Source organism: Talaromyces proteolyticus (genome assembly GCF_021365285.1).
Source record: "Talaromyces proteolyticus strain PMI_201 chromosome Unknown BGW36scaffold_11, whole genome shotgun sequence".
Classification (NCBI taxonomy): domain Eukaryota; kingdom Fungi; phylum Ascomycota; class Eurotiomycetes; order Eurotiales; family Trichocomaceae; genus Talaromyces; species Talaromyces proteolyticus.
Genome location: NW_025764287.1, coordinates 106,833 through 122,829, shown reverse-complemented (window position 1 = coordinate 122,829; position 15,997 = coordinate 106,833). Strand labels below are relative to the sequence as shown.

At 44.9% G+C, this 15,997-nt stretch overlaps 4 protein-coding genes across 4 annotated transcripts; 2 read left to right on the top strand and 2 right to left on the bottom strand.

Moving 5' to 3' along the window:
* Positions 1-1,182: 1,182 nt before the first annotated feature.
* On the top strand, positions 1,183-1,593 carry BGW36DRAFT_362856 (uncharacterized protein; the record flags this gene model as incomplete). Its single annotated transcript, XM_046214407.1, has 1 exon — positions 1,183-1,593. One exon carries the CDS (start codon positions 1,183-1,185, stop codon positions 1,591-1,593), a length of 411 nt encoding a protein of 136 aa, XP_046067816.1.
* A 1,662-nt stretch (positions 1,594-3,255) lies between these two features.
* Positions 3,256-4,209, bottom strand: BGW36DRAFT_304506 (NmrA-like family protein-like protein; the record flags this gene model as incomplete). The annotated part of the gene is made up of 1 exon (XM_046211977.1): positions 3,256-4,209. The coding sequence occupies one exon, from the start codon at positions 4,207-4,209 to the stop codon at positions 3,256-3,258; it is 954 nt and encodes a 317-aa protein (XP_046067815.1).
* Positions 4,210-5,053: 844 nt separating this feature from the next.
* BGW36DRAFT_362854 (uncharacterized protein) lies at positions 5,054-6,457 on the bottom strand (the record flags this gene model as incomplete). The annotated part of the gene is made up of 1 exon (XM_046214406.1): positions 5,054-6,457. The coding sequence occupies one exon, from the start codon at positions 6,455-6,457 to the stop codon at positions 5,054-5,056; it is 1,404 nt and encodes a 467-aa protein (XP_046067814.1).
* A 1,068-nt stretch (positions 6,458-7,525) lies between these two features.
* BGW36DRAFT_431067 (uncharacterized protein) lies at positions 7,526-9,046 on the top strand (the record flags this gene model as incomplete). The annotated part of the gene is made up of 1 exon (XM_046220925.1): positions 7,526-9,046. One exon carries the CDS (start codon positions 7,526-7,528, stop codon positions 9,044-9,046), a length of 1,521 nt encoding a protein of 506 aa, XP_046067813.1.
* Positions 9,047-15,997: the final 6,951 nt, after the last annotated feature.

Here is a 15,997-nt window from a genome sequence, read left to right as displayed (position 1 = left end):
GTATATCTGTCTGATACAATACCATACGTCATACCGCGAATCAGGGCTGTGTGGGACTTTGTCCAAAAGTAGTTTAGCCCTTCTTGGCGTCAACTTTGAGAAACAATGAAAGAGTGTAAGACCCCGACACCGGTTTTGCCTCCGAGTGTATATAAGCTTGAAAAGGAAGTGGCTTCTATCTGAACTGGAGAGTAAATAGAAGGTAAATAGAAAGGATTGAAACAGGGTGGAGCAGACTATTTAAAACGAAAATTAGGTTTAATGTAATAGGCATTAAGCTGTTAGTATAGAAGAAGACACAGTAGCAATAACAAACAATGAGCATATGACCAATAATAAAAATAGCGCATTCTGAGTGGATTTTCCCTTAGTACACCACCTAGCACCATATAGGTCATGGGGCGGAATGAAAGACCAATAAATCTAGGTTGTCCTCTCCTGCTGCTGGAGACATTCACCTTTACATTACATGTGCTTTTCCCTATATCCATATAGCCGTTACTACGAACGATACACAAAGATAAGTTACTGCATGGACTTTCTAATGGACCATAGAATCTTAACTTGCCTGAAATAAAAGGGTTCGAACGCCCTAAATCTCACTGGACCGTTCATACAGAAGTACTTATAGGGATATATTTAGCACTTGAACCCCGACACCGATTTTGCCTCCGAGTGTATAAACTGATTTTATTTCATTATAACCACCCTTTTGATCTAATTGGAATACATGATATTATGAGGTGCCTCAGCAGAGGCTGATAAGTGAGTCGAATTTTTACTATGGGGCTTCCATAATTATTGAGACATGTAAGACTGGTTTTTCAGTTACAATTCAAAATTTAAATAATTCTAAACTGAAATTTCTACTTCTGGAAGTAGGCAGTGGGGTTAATGCTCCCTGAACAGCTGGACAGCAGAAAAACTATGGGTCTGATAATATAAAACGTAGGAATCCGCAAGAACCTTTGGACGCTACATGAAATGTCGGCTAATCATACTTGAAGTATTAAGGCCGATTCAATTTCCTGTAACTGTTCAGGTTAGGCCACTATATAACGTGATAGAGAACCCCAATAGGGCTGTGCTCCGATTAGTAGACGGCGTTTTAGCAGTATATGTTATATAGAGTACACTAAATAATATATAAATTTATCTTCTGAAGTGATTTAGTCCTTCGTCATGTACTCTCATCGTCTTCTGGTCCTATCATTTCTCTACAGTTCTCAACTCGCCTCTGGATATATTGCGAACGCTACTGTTTGGGAAAATCCAAACTGCTCAGGCTCCCAGACCACTATCGAAATTGACGTCTCTGATAGCCATTGTTTCGATGTTCCAGGAGCTGCTTTTAGCCACTATTCAGAGAGCCCGTTGTTCGCATCGGAATACAACGTTGGTTGCGATGTGTTCACTTTCTCTAATAATGGCTGTTTCTATGGTGGTCTAGGTGGGAAAGCGAGTTGCGCCCATTTCGGGCCTGACGTAGTTGATTGTCAACAAAACATCCCACTTCCTAATAGTGGACAATGTGTTCCTATTCCATTTGCGTCAATCCAGTTGGATTGTTCCCGGTATACAGGAGATGCTTAAACATTAAACACTGACTGTGGGGACACTGGGGGATTATCTGCCAATGTTCACAATGGAAATCCAAATAATTTGGTATAGCAAGAGGGACGAATATTATTAGCAATTTCCGATTTAAAAAATAAAAAAATTCCTATAAGAAATTATTAAAGAAAAAGCTTAGGCGCTTATATAAGGTTAGGCTAAAGTAACTAACTAACACTATGTGATGTCGAAAATTCAAAATGGGAACCCCAAACTGCGCCTCGCAGAGCTTCTAAAGGACCAAGCCAAATGTGCATCGAGAATGGATAAGACATATATGTCAATATTGACACGACTGTTTGACGATCAAGAAAGTAATGAGCTGGAGCAGCAACAGCTCCTGCAAGAGTTCCAGGACATCGTGGGAGTCATCATCCTTCTTGCTGTTCCGCTTTCTACAAATACACTGTCATCGTTTCTTAGAATAGAGGCAGATCGAATCAGCAATCGATTGGATTCATTTCAATCAGTTTTGAGCATTCCTAGTGATCGATATCAACCTGTTAGGCTTCTCCAACACGTGTGTTTGCTAGTCAAACCGATTTTGAGAATGGCTATAACTCATCAAGATGCTGATGCAATAGACGGAGAAATGATCCCATGTCGATTAGGGAAATGTGGGGGGGCGGGGGCTGATAAGAAAAGACAAGCTCACACCCCATCAACAGCGAAAACACAAATTAGACATGTTGTTGCAATTATATACAGCAGTTTGCACATCATCGCAGACTCCTGTCTCGTTACCATTCATAATGGCCCCTATTGAAGCGTGTTCATAGCATCGAAGGTCAAAGGTATGGCCATCATACCGAAACCAATCTGCGATTGCTTCCGCGGATGAATGAAGGCAAACCTCGCTGTTAACTAGGGCGGGAATATAGTCATCCATCTTCAGGAAGCTATCACATACATAACATTCAACCACCTCACTACATCGATTCAGTGAATATGGCCAATGCAAATGTGGCGTAATAGAGTCGATTAAACATGTTCTGATTGACTTTTCAAATCTCAGTCCTCTACGAGCAGTACTACGAAAGGAAGCAGGAGATGCATTTAACATATCAACCTTGCTTGGAGGCAAGGGAAAAGGCAAAGGAGCAAGCTCTACTCAACACAGCACAATCAAAGCGGTCCTGGATTTGGCAGAAGTATCTCAGATATTTCGAAGCTAGGCGCCAAGGAGGCCCGAGCCCGTATAGTTGTGAGAACATCAAAATACGGCCCTTTTTATAAAGGGCCAGAGACAGGTAAGAATATGCAAGTAGGAAACGGGACCCAAGATTAGTCAACCACAGGTCCCGGTGATGCTTCAAATTCATTGTTAGGAAGTGGACCATTGTTCTAGAGTGATAATCTAGATAGGTAGAGTTGTATATCCACATATCCCCACCGAGAAGTTGTAACCCTGAACTGAGGTACAAGTGATGATGATATTCGACCAAAACTAAGAATGCAGGTACACCTATCTATAATTATAGCAGCTGCCTGTTGCCTGCTAGGCTATCACTAGTAGCCTAACAGTATACATATCACATGACCTCAGATCTAATTTAAGGGGAGAGGTCAGCGTATGTATACCCGCCACCGCCGCCGCTACTAGGAGTAGCGGTGATGACATTGGAATTAAAAAAGCAAAAGTCAGAGCAAGACTTCCTTAAAATATGATTCCGCATCAAGCAAATCCTCCACACCTAAATCATCCTTTTTCAACACGTTCCCCCCTTCTGCTCCCGTCCATGCTTGGCTTCCCATGAGCTCGAAGTACCCGAACATAAGAGCCATTTCCTCTCCCCAGTTCGGCCACAATGCATCATACGTCTCCCTGCTGGTCTGCACGTAATGCGTCTGCTTCCCGTTCACTTTGCCCCAAGTCTTCAACAATTCCCCCAGGCTGATCACTCCCGTGGACCCAAGTACCACGTTCCCTCGTAGTGTTCTGTCCGAATTCTCCAGAATCGCCCTTACAAACAATCCGATATTATTCTTGGCATGTCCCACCGTCGCAATGGGAATATCCGGCCCCGTGCAATTCAACTGCATATAATCACCGGTACCGGGAACTGGAATAGGAGTCAACATAGGGAATAAGTAATTGTCCGCATAGAAGCCAGGCATGAAGAAGGTCGTCTTGGCCAGTAACTCGGCATCAGATTTAATATAGTCATCAACCAGGTTCTTAGATTCAAAATGCGGAACCACGATCCGTCCACCGCTGATGGTCTTACTATTGGGAAGTGTCGACCACACGTAATGTTGCAGCGTAGCCGTTGCGGACGCAGCCTTGGCTAGGTTGATGCCCTGTTGGGATTCGACCTCTACCGCGTGATCGGGGCCACCGGCGGCGAAGGGGGCGACGAAGTCACTGACAGCGAAGATGGCGTGGGAACCAGAGAATGCCTGGATCAGTGAAGGTAGATCATCGGCGTCGGCTTGGACGACTTCAATTCCCTTGGATTGGAGCGATTTGGCCAAGTCGCTGGTTGGGTTCCGGGTTATGGCTCGGATTTTGTATGTCGTGTCCTTTTGGAGGGCTGAGACGACAGAACCACCTTGAGTTCCTGTGGCACCGACAACGGTAATGATTTTGGACATTATCGTTGCTAGGGAGGTGATTTCGAGAATGAGATAGAAGAAAAGTTGTTAAAGTTTGGAGAGGATTGTGGGGATATCTGTCTGGAGTGGTTTAGGGTTTATATAAGACAGAACCATCCTATAACCGGCCCCTACGCTTACTCTGGGGCTCAGTTAATTTGAAATGATTTGACTTAACATTCTTCCAAATTGTATGTGCTTGGTAATCCTGAAGCACAGTGCTGATTTTAATCCGATCAATTCATCCGAACACGAGACTACTCCTTCCGGAGCCAATGACCTTGTCTCCAGACTCGGACATCGGGAATATGAGGCGGGAATCGGTCCATATTCTGGCCGAACCGGAGGAACAAGAACGAAGGCAATACAGCGCATGGGAGACTAAACCGGAAGCGGCAAAACTATCACAACAGGAAATCCGCAGGTCCTTGCATTACGACTCAAAATAGAAATGACAGGGTGATGATGACTCTCTGTCAATGCATATCTACAAGACTCCAAACATACTGTCCAGTACCGGGAAGTCATCTATTCTCTCAAGGTTAACCGGGACAGCCACTTTCTTCGTCTCTGCGTTGTTCTGGAAAGTAAAGGATAACTGGCCGAGATGGATCCATTCTAGGTCCTTGAAGGCAGCGACATACTTCTCTGCGTACCTAATCATGCGCCGAGAGTGTAGTGTTTCCCACCTGGAGTGTAGGTCATTTGGCAGAGAATTCTCGCTTAGATTCTCACCTAGAGAATTTCGCATGAACCGAATACGTTCATCAAGATCCTGTCTAAGTAAAGAATAATAATTGTCAACGTCTTCAACCGTTGAATCATTATTGATTCGGTATGAATCTCAGGTGATTGCGATTTTCTTCAGTCTGCGCAAAGGAAATAAAATGCTTTGTGTAGCATCATGATCAACCAACCAGTTGTGTTTCCACCCGGTTTGGTTGCCGGAACTGATGTGCAACTGCTCTAGATTGGTCAGGGAAGAAAGAGCGATAAGAGAAGACTTTGGGATCATCATCCCATTCCACCGCATTGAAAGAACCCTTAAATTAGGAAATGATGCCAAGACAGGAAGTATGCGGTCTAGGAGGGCAGTGGACTGGCTGTAACGAATGGCGAAGCCCGTCAACTGATTATTGTGATCCAATACTTGAAGCGATACCATTTGACGGATAGTGCAGCTGTTCCAGACAAGATATTGAATGGACTCATGATATCCCATCTGATCTAAACATTCCCTCGTAATTGAATCGTCAAAGTCGACAACCAAAGTCGATAATCTTTTGCTTCGCAGGAGGCTTTGCAACGTCAGTTGACTGACCATTGTACCGGTTTCAATCTGGAGGAAACGGAGATTAGGAAAATTTGCGGTAAAAGACATTCGCTTATCTTGACTGTTGAGAAAATGTCGGTGGCTGAGCTTTAGGTATCGTAAGGAGGAGCAACATGCCGAAAAAAGACTACTCCAAAGGCAGGAAGAGTCGGCTATGTTGCGCCCATAATGAAACCCGAAATCCCACGTGATGTCGATGTCGAGGCTCTCGAGCTGCCAGGGATCTCCGTCTAGAGGGACTGTGACATATTCGGACTCAATGCTACCATGCAACTTGAGATGTTTGATCGCTGAGACTGCCAAACAATTGAAAAGGTGGCAATCAATGGTACTTCCATTCTCCCAGCATAGGGCTTCTAGGTGGGGTAGAGTGGAAATAACAAGAGAAAAACTGGGATTATAGACGTGATTAATTCTTGTTGTCATGTTCCCCACTGATTGCTTCCATTGATTCGTGCTAGCAGTGTCATCACGATCGTTGTCATCAACATTACCATCGTCGTCCCCAGGGCGCATATTCCGAATCTCCTTCCAGTACTGGTTTGAGTTTGTCCTTATGCTACGAATACATGCCCCCAGTGATGGTCGGCGTGTAAGGCCGTTCCCTGACCTAAGTCGCTCAGCAGCTTCGCCTATAAGGATACCAAGAACACAGGAGGATCGAGGGCTGTAGTCAATTACCACATCGCGAAACTGGCAAGATCGCGCTAACTGACGGCAATCCCAGTTAACGAGCGCAAGAGCAGCCAGACTAGTCTTGTCCGTGTCGATATATCTGATAATCAAGGACCGAATTTCAACCGGAAGTTTTAGGAAATGATTATCCTGCGTAGGAGCCGGCCTACCTTCCATGACCCGGTCCAGAGTCAGTGGCGAAGGGACGAAGTCCTCAGAAATTAGGTTTTTGGGGCCCATGATGGTGGGCTATATGACAGACATAAGCATGAGAAGCTTGGGGGATCGATGTCGAATGATCAGCGACTGTCAACAAAGGCGGAGTATTTAAGCCCCACATCTTGTTTTTCATCTGCATGGATATTCAAAGCTCCAGGAGAAGACGAAATCCCGACGCGAGTGTGGAAACAAATCTGGCCATACGTCAGCGAGGAGATCTTTCAGATCTTCACGGCATCAATCAACCTCGGACATTACCCTCGACAGTGGAAAAGAGTGAGAATTGTGGGTTCTCCGGAAGCCGAACAAACCGGGCTATGCCATCCCGGAAGCGTACCGGCCGATCTCACTCCTCAACACACTCGGCAAGGTCCTGGAAGTAGTTATCGCAAAACGCCTCGCATACTATGCAGAAACCTATAATCTGCTACCGAACACTCAAGTTTGGGGTAGGCCAGGACGAAACACTGAACAGGCACTATTAATACTGTCTGACGCAATCGACAAGGCGTGGCTGCGATCAAGGGCATCTGTTCCCTATATAGCATTCTACTTAAAAAGGATTATCGGCTTGAAAATGGAAAATGAAACTTGACAATCGATGAGAAGGCAGATGAGAAGGCACTACGACATTCCCTATCATGCAGGGAGTCACCACCAGGGGCCCAATGCCATGCTTTTCGTATTGATCGATGTCCGTGAGCATCGTTGTTTTCATTGATATTTTGTCAAGATGTTTGCGTAACCAGCAGAACGCTGTACCACATTGCGAACAGCGAGGTTGTCTTGCAGAGCCTTGGCTTGACGCATTCCAGTGAGTTTAGAAAATAATCATGTTGCAGCAAGCTGTTGTTTCTTGGTGAAAAGACTTTCGGGGCCGGGAGTGAAGCGTCTTCCCCAGAGAGGAGCTGGCCCGTGATTGCCCACTGCGCCCCGCCGCCGGCGGCCCCTCATTACTTTCTCTCTCTGCAGAACAAAACAACGACAGCAACAACAATGCCTGCTATCGAGGCGACATGATCTCTGGCGCCTGGCCTGAAAAGCAACCCCATCATATGACATTATATTCAACTCGTTTCTGCGTGCGCCATGGTGCTACACCCCGCCAGAGCCAGCAAAGCACCACCGCGACGGCTAAATGTGACCCCGGCGCTTTCTCAGTCGCAGGTCATTTCCTGGCGTTTCTCGAGCGCGCCGCCTAAACCTGCCAGACACGTCGAACAGCCTGCCAAAGATCCCGTCGAGGCTACATCGCAGTCTAAACATGCTGCGAAGAATGATTACCCCGAGAATAGTGAACAGACAAAAAACAGCCAGGGGCGGCACAGCAGCTCTGCCTTAACTAAAAAGGCCTCGACCGAACCCATTCAACATGCGGAAGTCTCGCTGATAGCGTCGGTGTTGAATTTGTTCTGTGCGTTGCCAACTGGGCTCGACCTCTCCAAGGAGGATGAAGAATTATTGAAATTTTACCTGACCGGTGTATCGCGAGATGTTTATGGAATTCGGGGAGACGCCGTTTTCAACCCTGTCCGCGATATCAGTTTTGCCCTGTCTCTCCGGTCGTCGATGACACTACAATGGATGCTTATAGCCGCTGCAGGCTTTGTCGCAGGTCGCCGAGGAGAGGGCCTGTCAGCGTCGATATTCCGTCGCAAATCAATCGCATACCAAACGATGCGTAAAAATCTCATTAACAGTCCAGCAAAGGGTCCCGTTTCTGACTACTTGGTCGACATGCTCATCATGGCAACCATGACTGAGTCACGCTTATCCCAGCGCGATGCTTCGAATATACATCTTAGAGGATACGAAAGAGCCGTTCAGACAAGAGGAGGGCTGAGGAAGATGATTCTGGCCTCCAAAACACATTTAATATTGTTTACAAGCCACTTGATGCCGTATCTTATTTCCGCACCACCCGCAACTGATGTCGTACTCGGGCCTGAAGCTCTCGGGTATGCCTTGCGAATACTCGAGATTATTGCCAGAGGGGAAAATGCCGTCGACCCATCCGACCGACTGTTTACGAGCCCATCCGCAAGTAACGAATTCACGCCGTCAATGAACCTTAATCTCAATGAAACAATTCGTCTCCTGCTAGTATCCGGCCTTCTCTGCCGTTATCTATGGCCCAACTTTTCGATATATAGCCGTTACGCCCTTCAAACAGCTCAGTACCTCACTCTTTTCACTGTTCTGACGGGGATCTGGCGTCTCCGTGATCGATCGCCACGAGTCAAGCTCTTTCTACACCGCCTCAATGTCGCGCTTGTTCGAAGCGGCGACCATAATAACCAAGGACAGATCTTGCTCACTATGGAAGGGTTAATGTGGATCACCATCAAAGCCGCCTTTGATGCTCTCGAGGGTGTCCGTGACTGCCAAGCTAGTCTTATTGTTGACTCCATGTCCGCCCTGAAGCTTTTCCGTGCTGCTGATGAAACCGTCAGGCGGAGGCTTATTGAGCATATATATCAAATACTCGTGGAGGGGATTGACTGCTCCATGTTACTGAGGAACTTGAGGAACTCCGAGGCTGTGGGGGCGATGACATTACGAATACAAGACTATGGGAACTTCAGTCGAGACATCAACGAGACCACTTGAGCAGGTCACTACCAGCCGCTATCCTGAGCGACAGTATGTCTATGTGACAGGCAATCCAAAACTAGCCAAACAAGTCGGGGCAAAGGAGACAGTGGTTCACGTATTGGTGGACTACCCGAAACTTAAATACTTACGAGCTACGAAGGAGATTGGGGATGCATTCAACAATATATCGTGTATGTTGAAAGGAGGGGGACCAGGACAAACAAGTAAGGAAGGTAAGATCAACAACACCGCACAAAGCAGCAGCATTCTTGGTGCTGCGTTGGACTTTGCGGAGGCATCTGAAAGGTTTCGAAGCTGCGCCGCCAGGGTCGCACAACAGAACCCCAAGCCCATAGGCCATCACGGGTCTTGACGAGGCTCCAAATTTGTCGGTATGTAATTGATCACTGTAATTAGATAGATAGAGATAGCTAGAGCAACACCCTGCATATCGCTTCGGCGAGGGGACAGCGTATGAATACACACACACACACACACACACACACACACACACACACTGTGTATATGCATAAGTCCGGACCGCTATTCCTCACACAGTATCCACAGTGTTTAAAAATTATTGTTAGTTTGCCATGCAATATTGACGCACAGTCCCCACAGTGTTTAAAAACATCCTTGTTGATTCTCTATGTAATGTTGAATAGTCTCTGTGAAGTTCCTGCAGTGATTAAAAATCATACAGTAATTCATGCAGTCTCCACAGTGTTTAAAAACTATGGTTGCTGGCTTACTATACTATGCACAAAGTCAACTAATCCCTGTCAGAGTCCCCGCAGTGTTTAAAAATCATAGTTTGTTCTCAATGCAGACCTTGCACAGTGTCCACGGTGTTTGAAATGTCTGGTAGCCCGCCTATTCTTGCAGGGATCATTCAATGTATAATGAACTAACATCTTGTAAACACTGCGGAGACTGTGACAGGGATTATTCAATACAATTCCTCACTGTTATACAGCGTATATAATGGTTAGAATGGACCCATAGTGTTTAAGTAGATCAGTGGCATGCTAGTTAAAATGAATCCACAGTGTTTAAGATGATCAACAATGGTTATACTATTTACGGGTATCCTGCATAAAATGAATCCACAGTGTTTAAAACGATCAGTGATGTCTATACCATTTACGGATATATTATTTGAACTGGATCCACAGTGTTCAAGTAGACCGACGGTCACTATACTATTTACGGGTATAGCGCTTCACATGGATCCACAGTGTTTAAAATGATCAGCCATATTTATACCCTTTACGTGTAGGCTGTTGAAGATGAATCCACAGTGTTTAAAACGATCGGCAATGTTTATATCATTTATAAGCATGTTGTTTAAATCAGATTTATAGTGTTTAGGTCAGCTGTATTCTCTGATGATATAAGTATTTCGAGCCTATTAGATTAAAAATTCTGTATAAACACTATGACTTATTAATTCGTACTATAAATTGAAATATTATAGTTCTAGCAATCGACAATAAATATTATAAGTCTTGTAACTGATGTCTAGCATAAACATCACTACTCTGTTAATATCTATATAGATCTATTGACCGATGGATTGAAGTTATCATAGTTGCCAAGACTATATTTGCTTGTTTCTTATTCAGCTAGTATTACTGGCTAAATCTATTTCATAATAACTGTCAGTCCATGTGAACACCGTAAGATCACTGGTTACAAGTTGTTCATTAATCAAGTGCTGACCTTTACTATATATATAATATTGATACAGTATCAGTATATAACGTTTAAGGTTTAACATCTAACTGAAAGGCTTGTTTAACAGATCAATTTAGTAACAGGAAGTTTAAACACTGTGTGGAATCTGACAGGGATCATTCAATATTGTATAGCCCACTGAGAATGGTTTTCAACATTGTGGGGACTCTAATACGGATTTTTCAAGATTGGATTACCTGCTTACAATGATTTTCAAACACTATGGGGACTGTGACAGGGGTTTGGTGGTTGAAAAAAAATTCACCAGCTACAGCAAATTGCCAGCTGATCATCAGGGTTAACGGATACAATCAAATGAGATTTGCTAAGTAATGAGGACGGAGTTCTTTATAGAAGTTTGTTTGATTCTGAACACAGTGCATAACATGGATCTCACATTGTTTAAAAAGATCGACTAGATTTACACCTTTTATGAGTATAGCATATCAAGTAGATCCACAGTGTCTAAAAGGATAAATCATATTTATACCCTTCACGGATATGGTGTATAAAACGGATCCACAGTGTTTAAAAAGATCAACCAGGTATATATCCTTTACGAACATAGTGTGTAAATGGATCCACTGTGTTTAAAAGGATAAACTTTATTTATACCCTTTATAAATATAGCGCATATAACAGATCCACAGTGTTCAAAAAGATCGAGCATATTTATACCATTTGTGAATATAGTGTATAAAATAGATCCACTGTGTTTAAAAAGATCAACCATATTTATACCATTTATGGGTATAGTGCATAAATGGATCCACCGTGTGTAAAATACATCCACTGCGTGTTTAAAACGATAGCCATATTTATACCCTTTATAAACATAGTGCTTAAAATGGATGAGCTATATAGCTAGAAATCAGATTAAACGCACCTCCCAACGTTAGAACTTCTCACAGGCGCTTCGACCCTTCGGCCCTTTGAACCGATGCGTTCTCTTGTATCCACCAAATAATCACAAAGTGCATCCGTATTATAACCTAAAGTCCTTGTAATTAGGCAGTGCTCCTGCCTAGACACGAGTACTGGCAACTCCCGACCAGTTGCTTTACTCGTGGCAAAAACCACATAAAGAACGTATTTCTGATACTTGTTACAGTCATTCTAGAAATCGGTTTGACCAACAAACAGATGATGAGTATTTGCTTACCCCACTGCTAAGGCTTCAGGGTAGATTGCATTTCCCTTGATTAGGCATCCATTTATAGATAAGGATAAAGCCACCAATCAGTTTCATTCAGCTGTGAGTCTAGAGCTTAGCAGTGGGGTCTTGGAATAACTAACGCGTGTGTTTACGGTCAAACCGATTTTGAGAATGACTGTATACTGTACCCTTCCATGACTTTCTTGCATTCCAGATCGATGATATTTCTGCATTTTTGCGGACCGTTATAGTTGATACATTCAATCATTTGAGGAAGTTAACGGAGGTAGTCGGTTTTTGATGAGAGTCTCTTAAATTTCTTTAGGGGAATCATTTTATCGAAGTTGCCGCAATCCTTTGGTGGGATTATTTGGAACTTGAGGTTCTTGAGAAACTAAGAAGTGAAAAGGTGCGCTGTTGGTACAGTCATTCTCAAAATCGGTTTGACCGTAAACACACGTGTTAGTTATTCCAAGACCCCACTGCTAAGCTCTAGACTCATAGCTGAATGACACTGATTGGTGGCTTTATCCTCATCTATAAATGGATGCCTAATCAAAGGAAATGCAATCTACCCTGAAGCCTTAGCAGTGGGGTAAGCAAATACTCATCATCTGTTTGTTGGTCAAACCGATTTCGAGAATGACTGTACACGGGTCTATCAACGCAGACCTAGTACAGCGACAGATCGACAGCCAAGGAGGGGCGATTGCTTTTGTGGATGACTTTACCGCATGGGTGACAGGACCAACTGCACAGAGCAACCGGAAAGGTATTGAATCAATTATCAATGAAGCGCTCGGTTGGGAACGGAGGAGTGGAGCGACCTTTGAAGCAGAGAAAACCGCCATTATACACTTCACCCCCAAGGCACACAAATCAGAACAGGACCTGCCTTTCATCCTCAAGGGACAAACCGTTGAACCCAAAGACCATGTCAAAATTCTTGGCGTAATCATGGACACAAGACTCAAATACAAGGAACACATAGCAAGGGCAGCGTCCAAGGGCTTAGAAGCAGCAATGGAGCTCAAACGACTCCGAGGTCTATCCCCAGCAACTGCGCGGCAGTTATTCACATCTACGGTTACCCCAGTGGTGGACTATGCGTCCAATGTCTGGATGCACGCTTTCAAAGATAAGGCCGTCGGACCCATCAACCGAGTCCAAAGGGTCGGAGCGCAAGCGATTGTGGGAACATTCCTCACCATCGCAACCAGTGTGGCAGAAGCAGAGGCTCACGTTGCCACTGCACAAAACCGGTTCTGGAGATGGGCCGTGAAGATATGGACAGATATCCACACCCTACCAGAAACCAACCCGCTTCGCAGGGCTACCGCTCGGATCAAGAGATTCAGAAGATTCCACCGCGCCGTTGTACCAAGTAGCAGACGCGCTGAAGAATATAGAGATAGAAACACTGGAGACCATTAACCCATTCACATTCAGATCGCGGTAAGCAGCTCGGCACGGAATGAGGTGGTGGGATTTGGTGGCGTTGTCCAGAAGCAGTCGCCCCGGTATAAAAAGCCGAAACTGAAGACCTTCTCCGTCACACTTGACGTAAGACTAGAGCAGAACCTATACTCGGGGGAGCTGGCAGCAATGGCACACGCATTGAGGACGCTACCGGTACTGAAACTGTATAAAATCACACTACTGAGCAACAAAGCGGCCGCACTCACACTGAGGAACCCGCGACAACAGTCGGGCCAGGAATACGTCGGTCAAATATACAAGTTGATTAAAAAACTACGGAGAAACGGAAACCAGATCACGATCCTTTGGGTCCCAACAAGCAAGGATAACAAACTGCTGGGCCTGGCCAAAGAGCAGGCCAGGGCAGCCACCCAAGAGGCGCCACCGCATACACTGGGCTTCTCAGAATGAAACCAACCACCCTCAACATCGCACAATCCCAAGTAGGCACCAGCAAAGTCTTTCCAGAGAAAGTTGGGAAACACGTCAAAAGAGTGGATGCAGCTCTTCCAGGTAAGTACACCCGACAGCTGTATGATCGATTATCGTGGAAAGAAGCGAGCGTGCTGGCTCAACTCCGGACTGGCAGGGCACGATTAAATGAGTATCTCTACCGAATCAACGCAGCGCAAACGGATCACTGTGCATGTGGACAAGCAAGAGAGACTGTAGAGCACTTCCTCTTTCGATGTCGAAAGTGGACAGCATATCGGGCAGAAATGCTACAATACACCAGCACCCACAGAGGCAACATATCCTTCTTTCTAGGAGGAAAGTCACTATCAGATGATCAAAACTGGACCCCAAACTTATAGCGGTACGGGCCTCCTTACGGTTTGCAATCGCCACGGGTCGACTCGACGCTGCTTAACCATGTAGATGAACACCGATCACCCACTCTTCCCGACCTAACCCACACCAACCACCTCGTGCCAGGGACGGTAGACGCGCTTCAACTGCCGAGAATAGGATATTGAACACTTGAAGAAGCGCCTTCAAGCCAGCCTACTAACAAAATTACTAACCCACCAGAATCCGCTACGATACTGTCAGATGAGATGACATATACTAAGAGCAATTATGTATGGGCTCTAAGGAGGCACGGCACACATTAGGAAATGTACAAGTAGACTAGTGATAGTTGCCCTTTCGGTTTAGCCGCCGGGCGTTAATAAATTGTGTGTGTGTGTGTGTGTGTATGAGATTTACGATTACTGTACCTCTTTCCAAGCCAATTAATCCTACCCAAGGGTTCAAGAGAAACAATGAGGGGAATCAACCCAAGACGGGGTTCAAATGCGATTCTGCTGGTTAATCGGCAGGTTTATGAAGAGGCACGCATAATTCTTTACCGGCAAACCCAATTTTGCATTCGTATTACTGAAAACACAGTCGCTATGATTGGACGTTGTCATGACCGGATACTGAGTCCACTCACGCTTCGCCGTGAACCCGTCACGCAGTTACTCAGAATCTTCGACTAGCATTTACAGCAATTGGTGTCCCCATCATCTCTTGCTTCATTGGCATGCGATGCTTCTGTAACTGCCACCACCGTTACTTCCGAGGCTCTATATAACCTGTGGGTGGAATTTACTGTTAAAGAACCTCTTTGGCACAGATGCAGTCCTTTCGTATTGAAGTCCATTTTGAAGGTGTTTCTACTGATGTTTCTACTAACGCATTCCGGACAAGCATCATTCTTCTCCTTGATATGACCGTTCGGGTTATTGAATACGTGGAGATCCTTCGGCTACATATTAAGCGCCTAGATATTGTGCTTAATTTTCTTCCGATTAGAACATGCCCTCTCACCTCTCAAGGACAAATTGTCAAAGCTATTCTTCATCGCATAATGAGCGTATGGAGAGTGGAACGGCCTAAGCTTTACATTGCATTCACTTCTAACCATGATACAACATCCTTGTTTGACGTATTGGAGGATCCATTTCAAAGGATTGGAGAGTATTTTCGCCGTGATACTTCCATCCTCCAAGAGGCATTGAAGGATTTGCGAATACAGATATCTCAATACCGAGGTTAGGTTCGTTCATCTCCAAATATACATTACCGGTCGACGAAGAACATCATCACTCGGAATGCTTTATACCACCTGGAGAGGGTGGTTCAAATGTTTTACCACCCCCTGATTTCTAGCTTTATCCCTGAGTAAGTGCGACAAATACAGGTAGCGCACATCTTGGCCATTATTGCAGAGTGTTGACAGAATATGCAAGCTTTCCAAGAGGCCTGCGGTCAGATATCCAAAATTCTGGATACGTATACTCAGACTCAGACAAATTTAACAAGATTAATTGCGCAAGAAATTCAGAACCAACTCGTAGCGCCCATGAATCAGAAGAACAACAGTGAAGACAGAAGCTAGATTTACGGGCCACGATCTCTTCAATCAGTGTCTTCAGCTACCTTGTCTTTGAACCGCATTTGAACCGCCCCATCATCTAGCGTTGAGGATCACTTAGAGGCCGCCCTAATGATGCTTAATGACTGCATTTTTCCTGCTCCACTTTTATCACTGGTAGATAGTGCCGTCGGGGCTTGTCAACAAAATTCAGAAGGAGATATACGGCTCA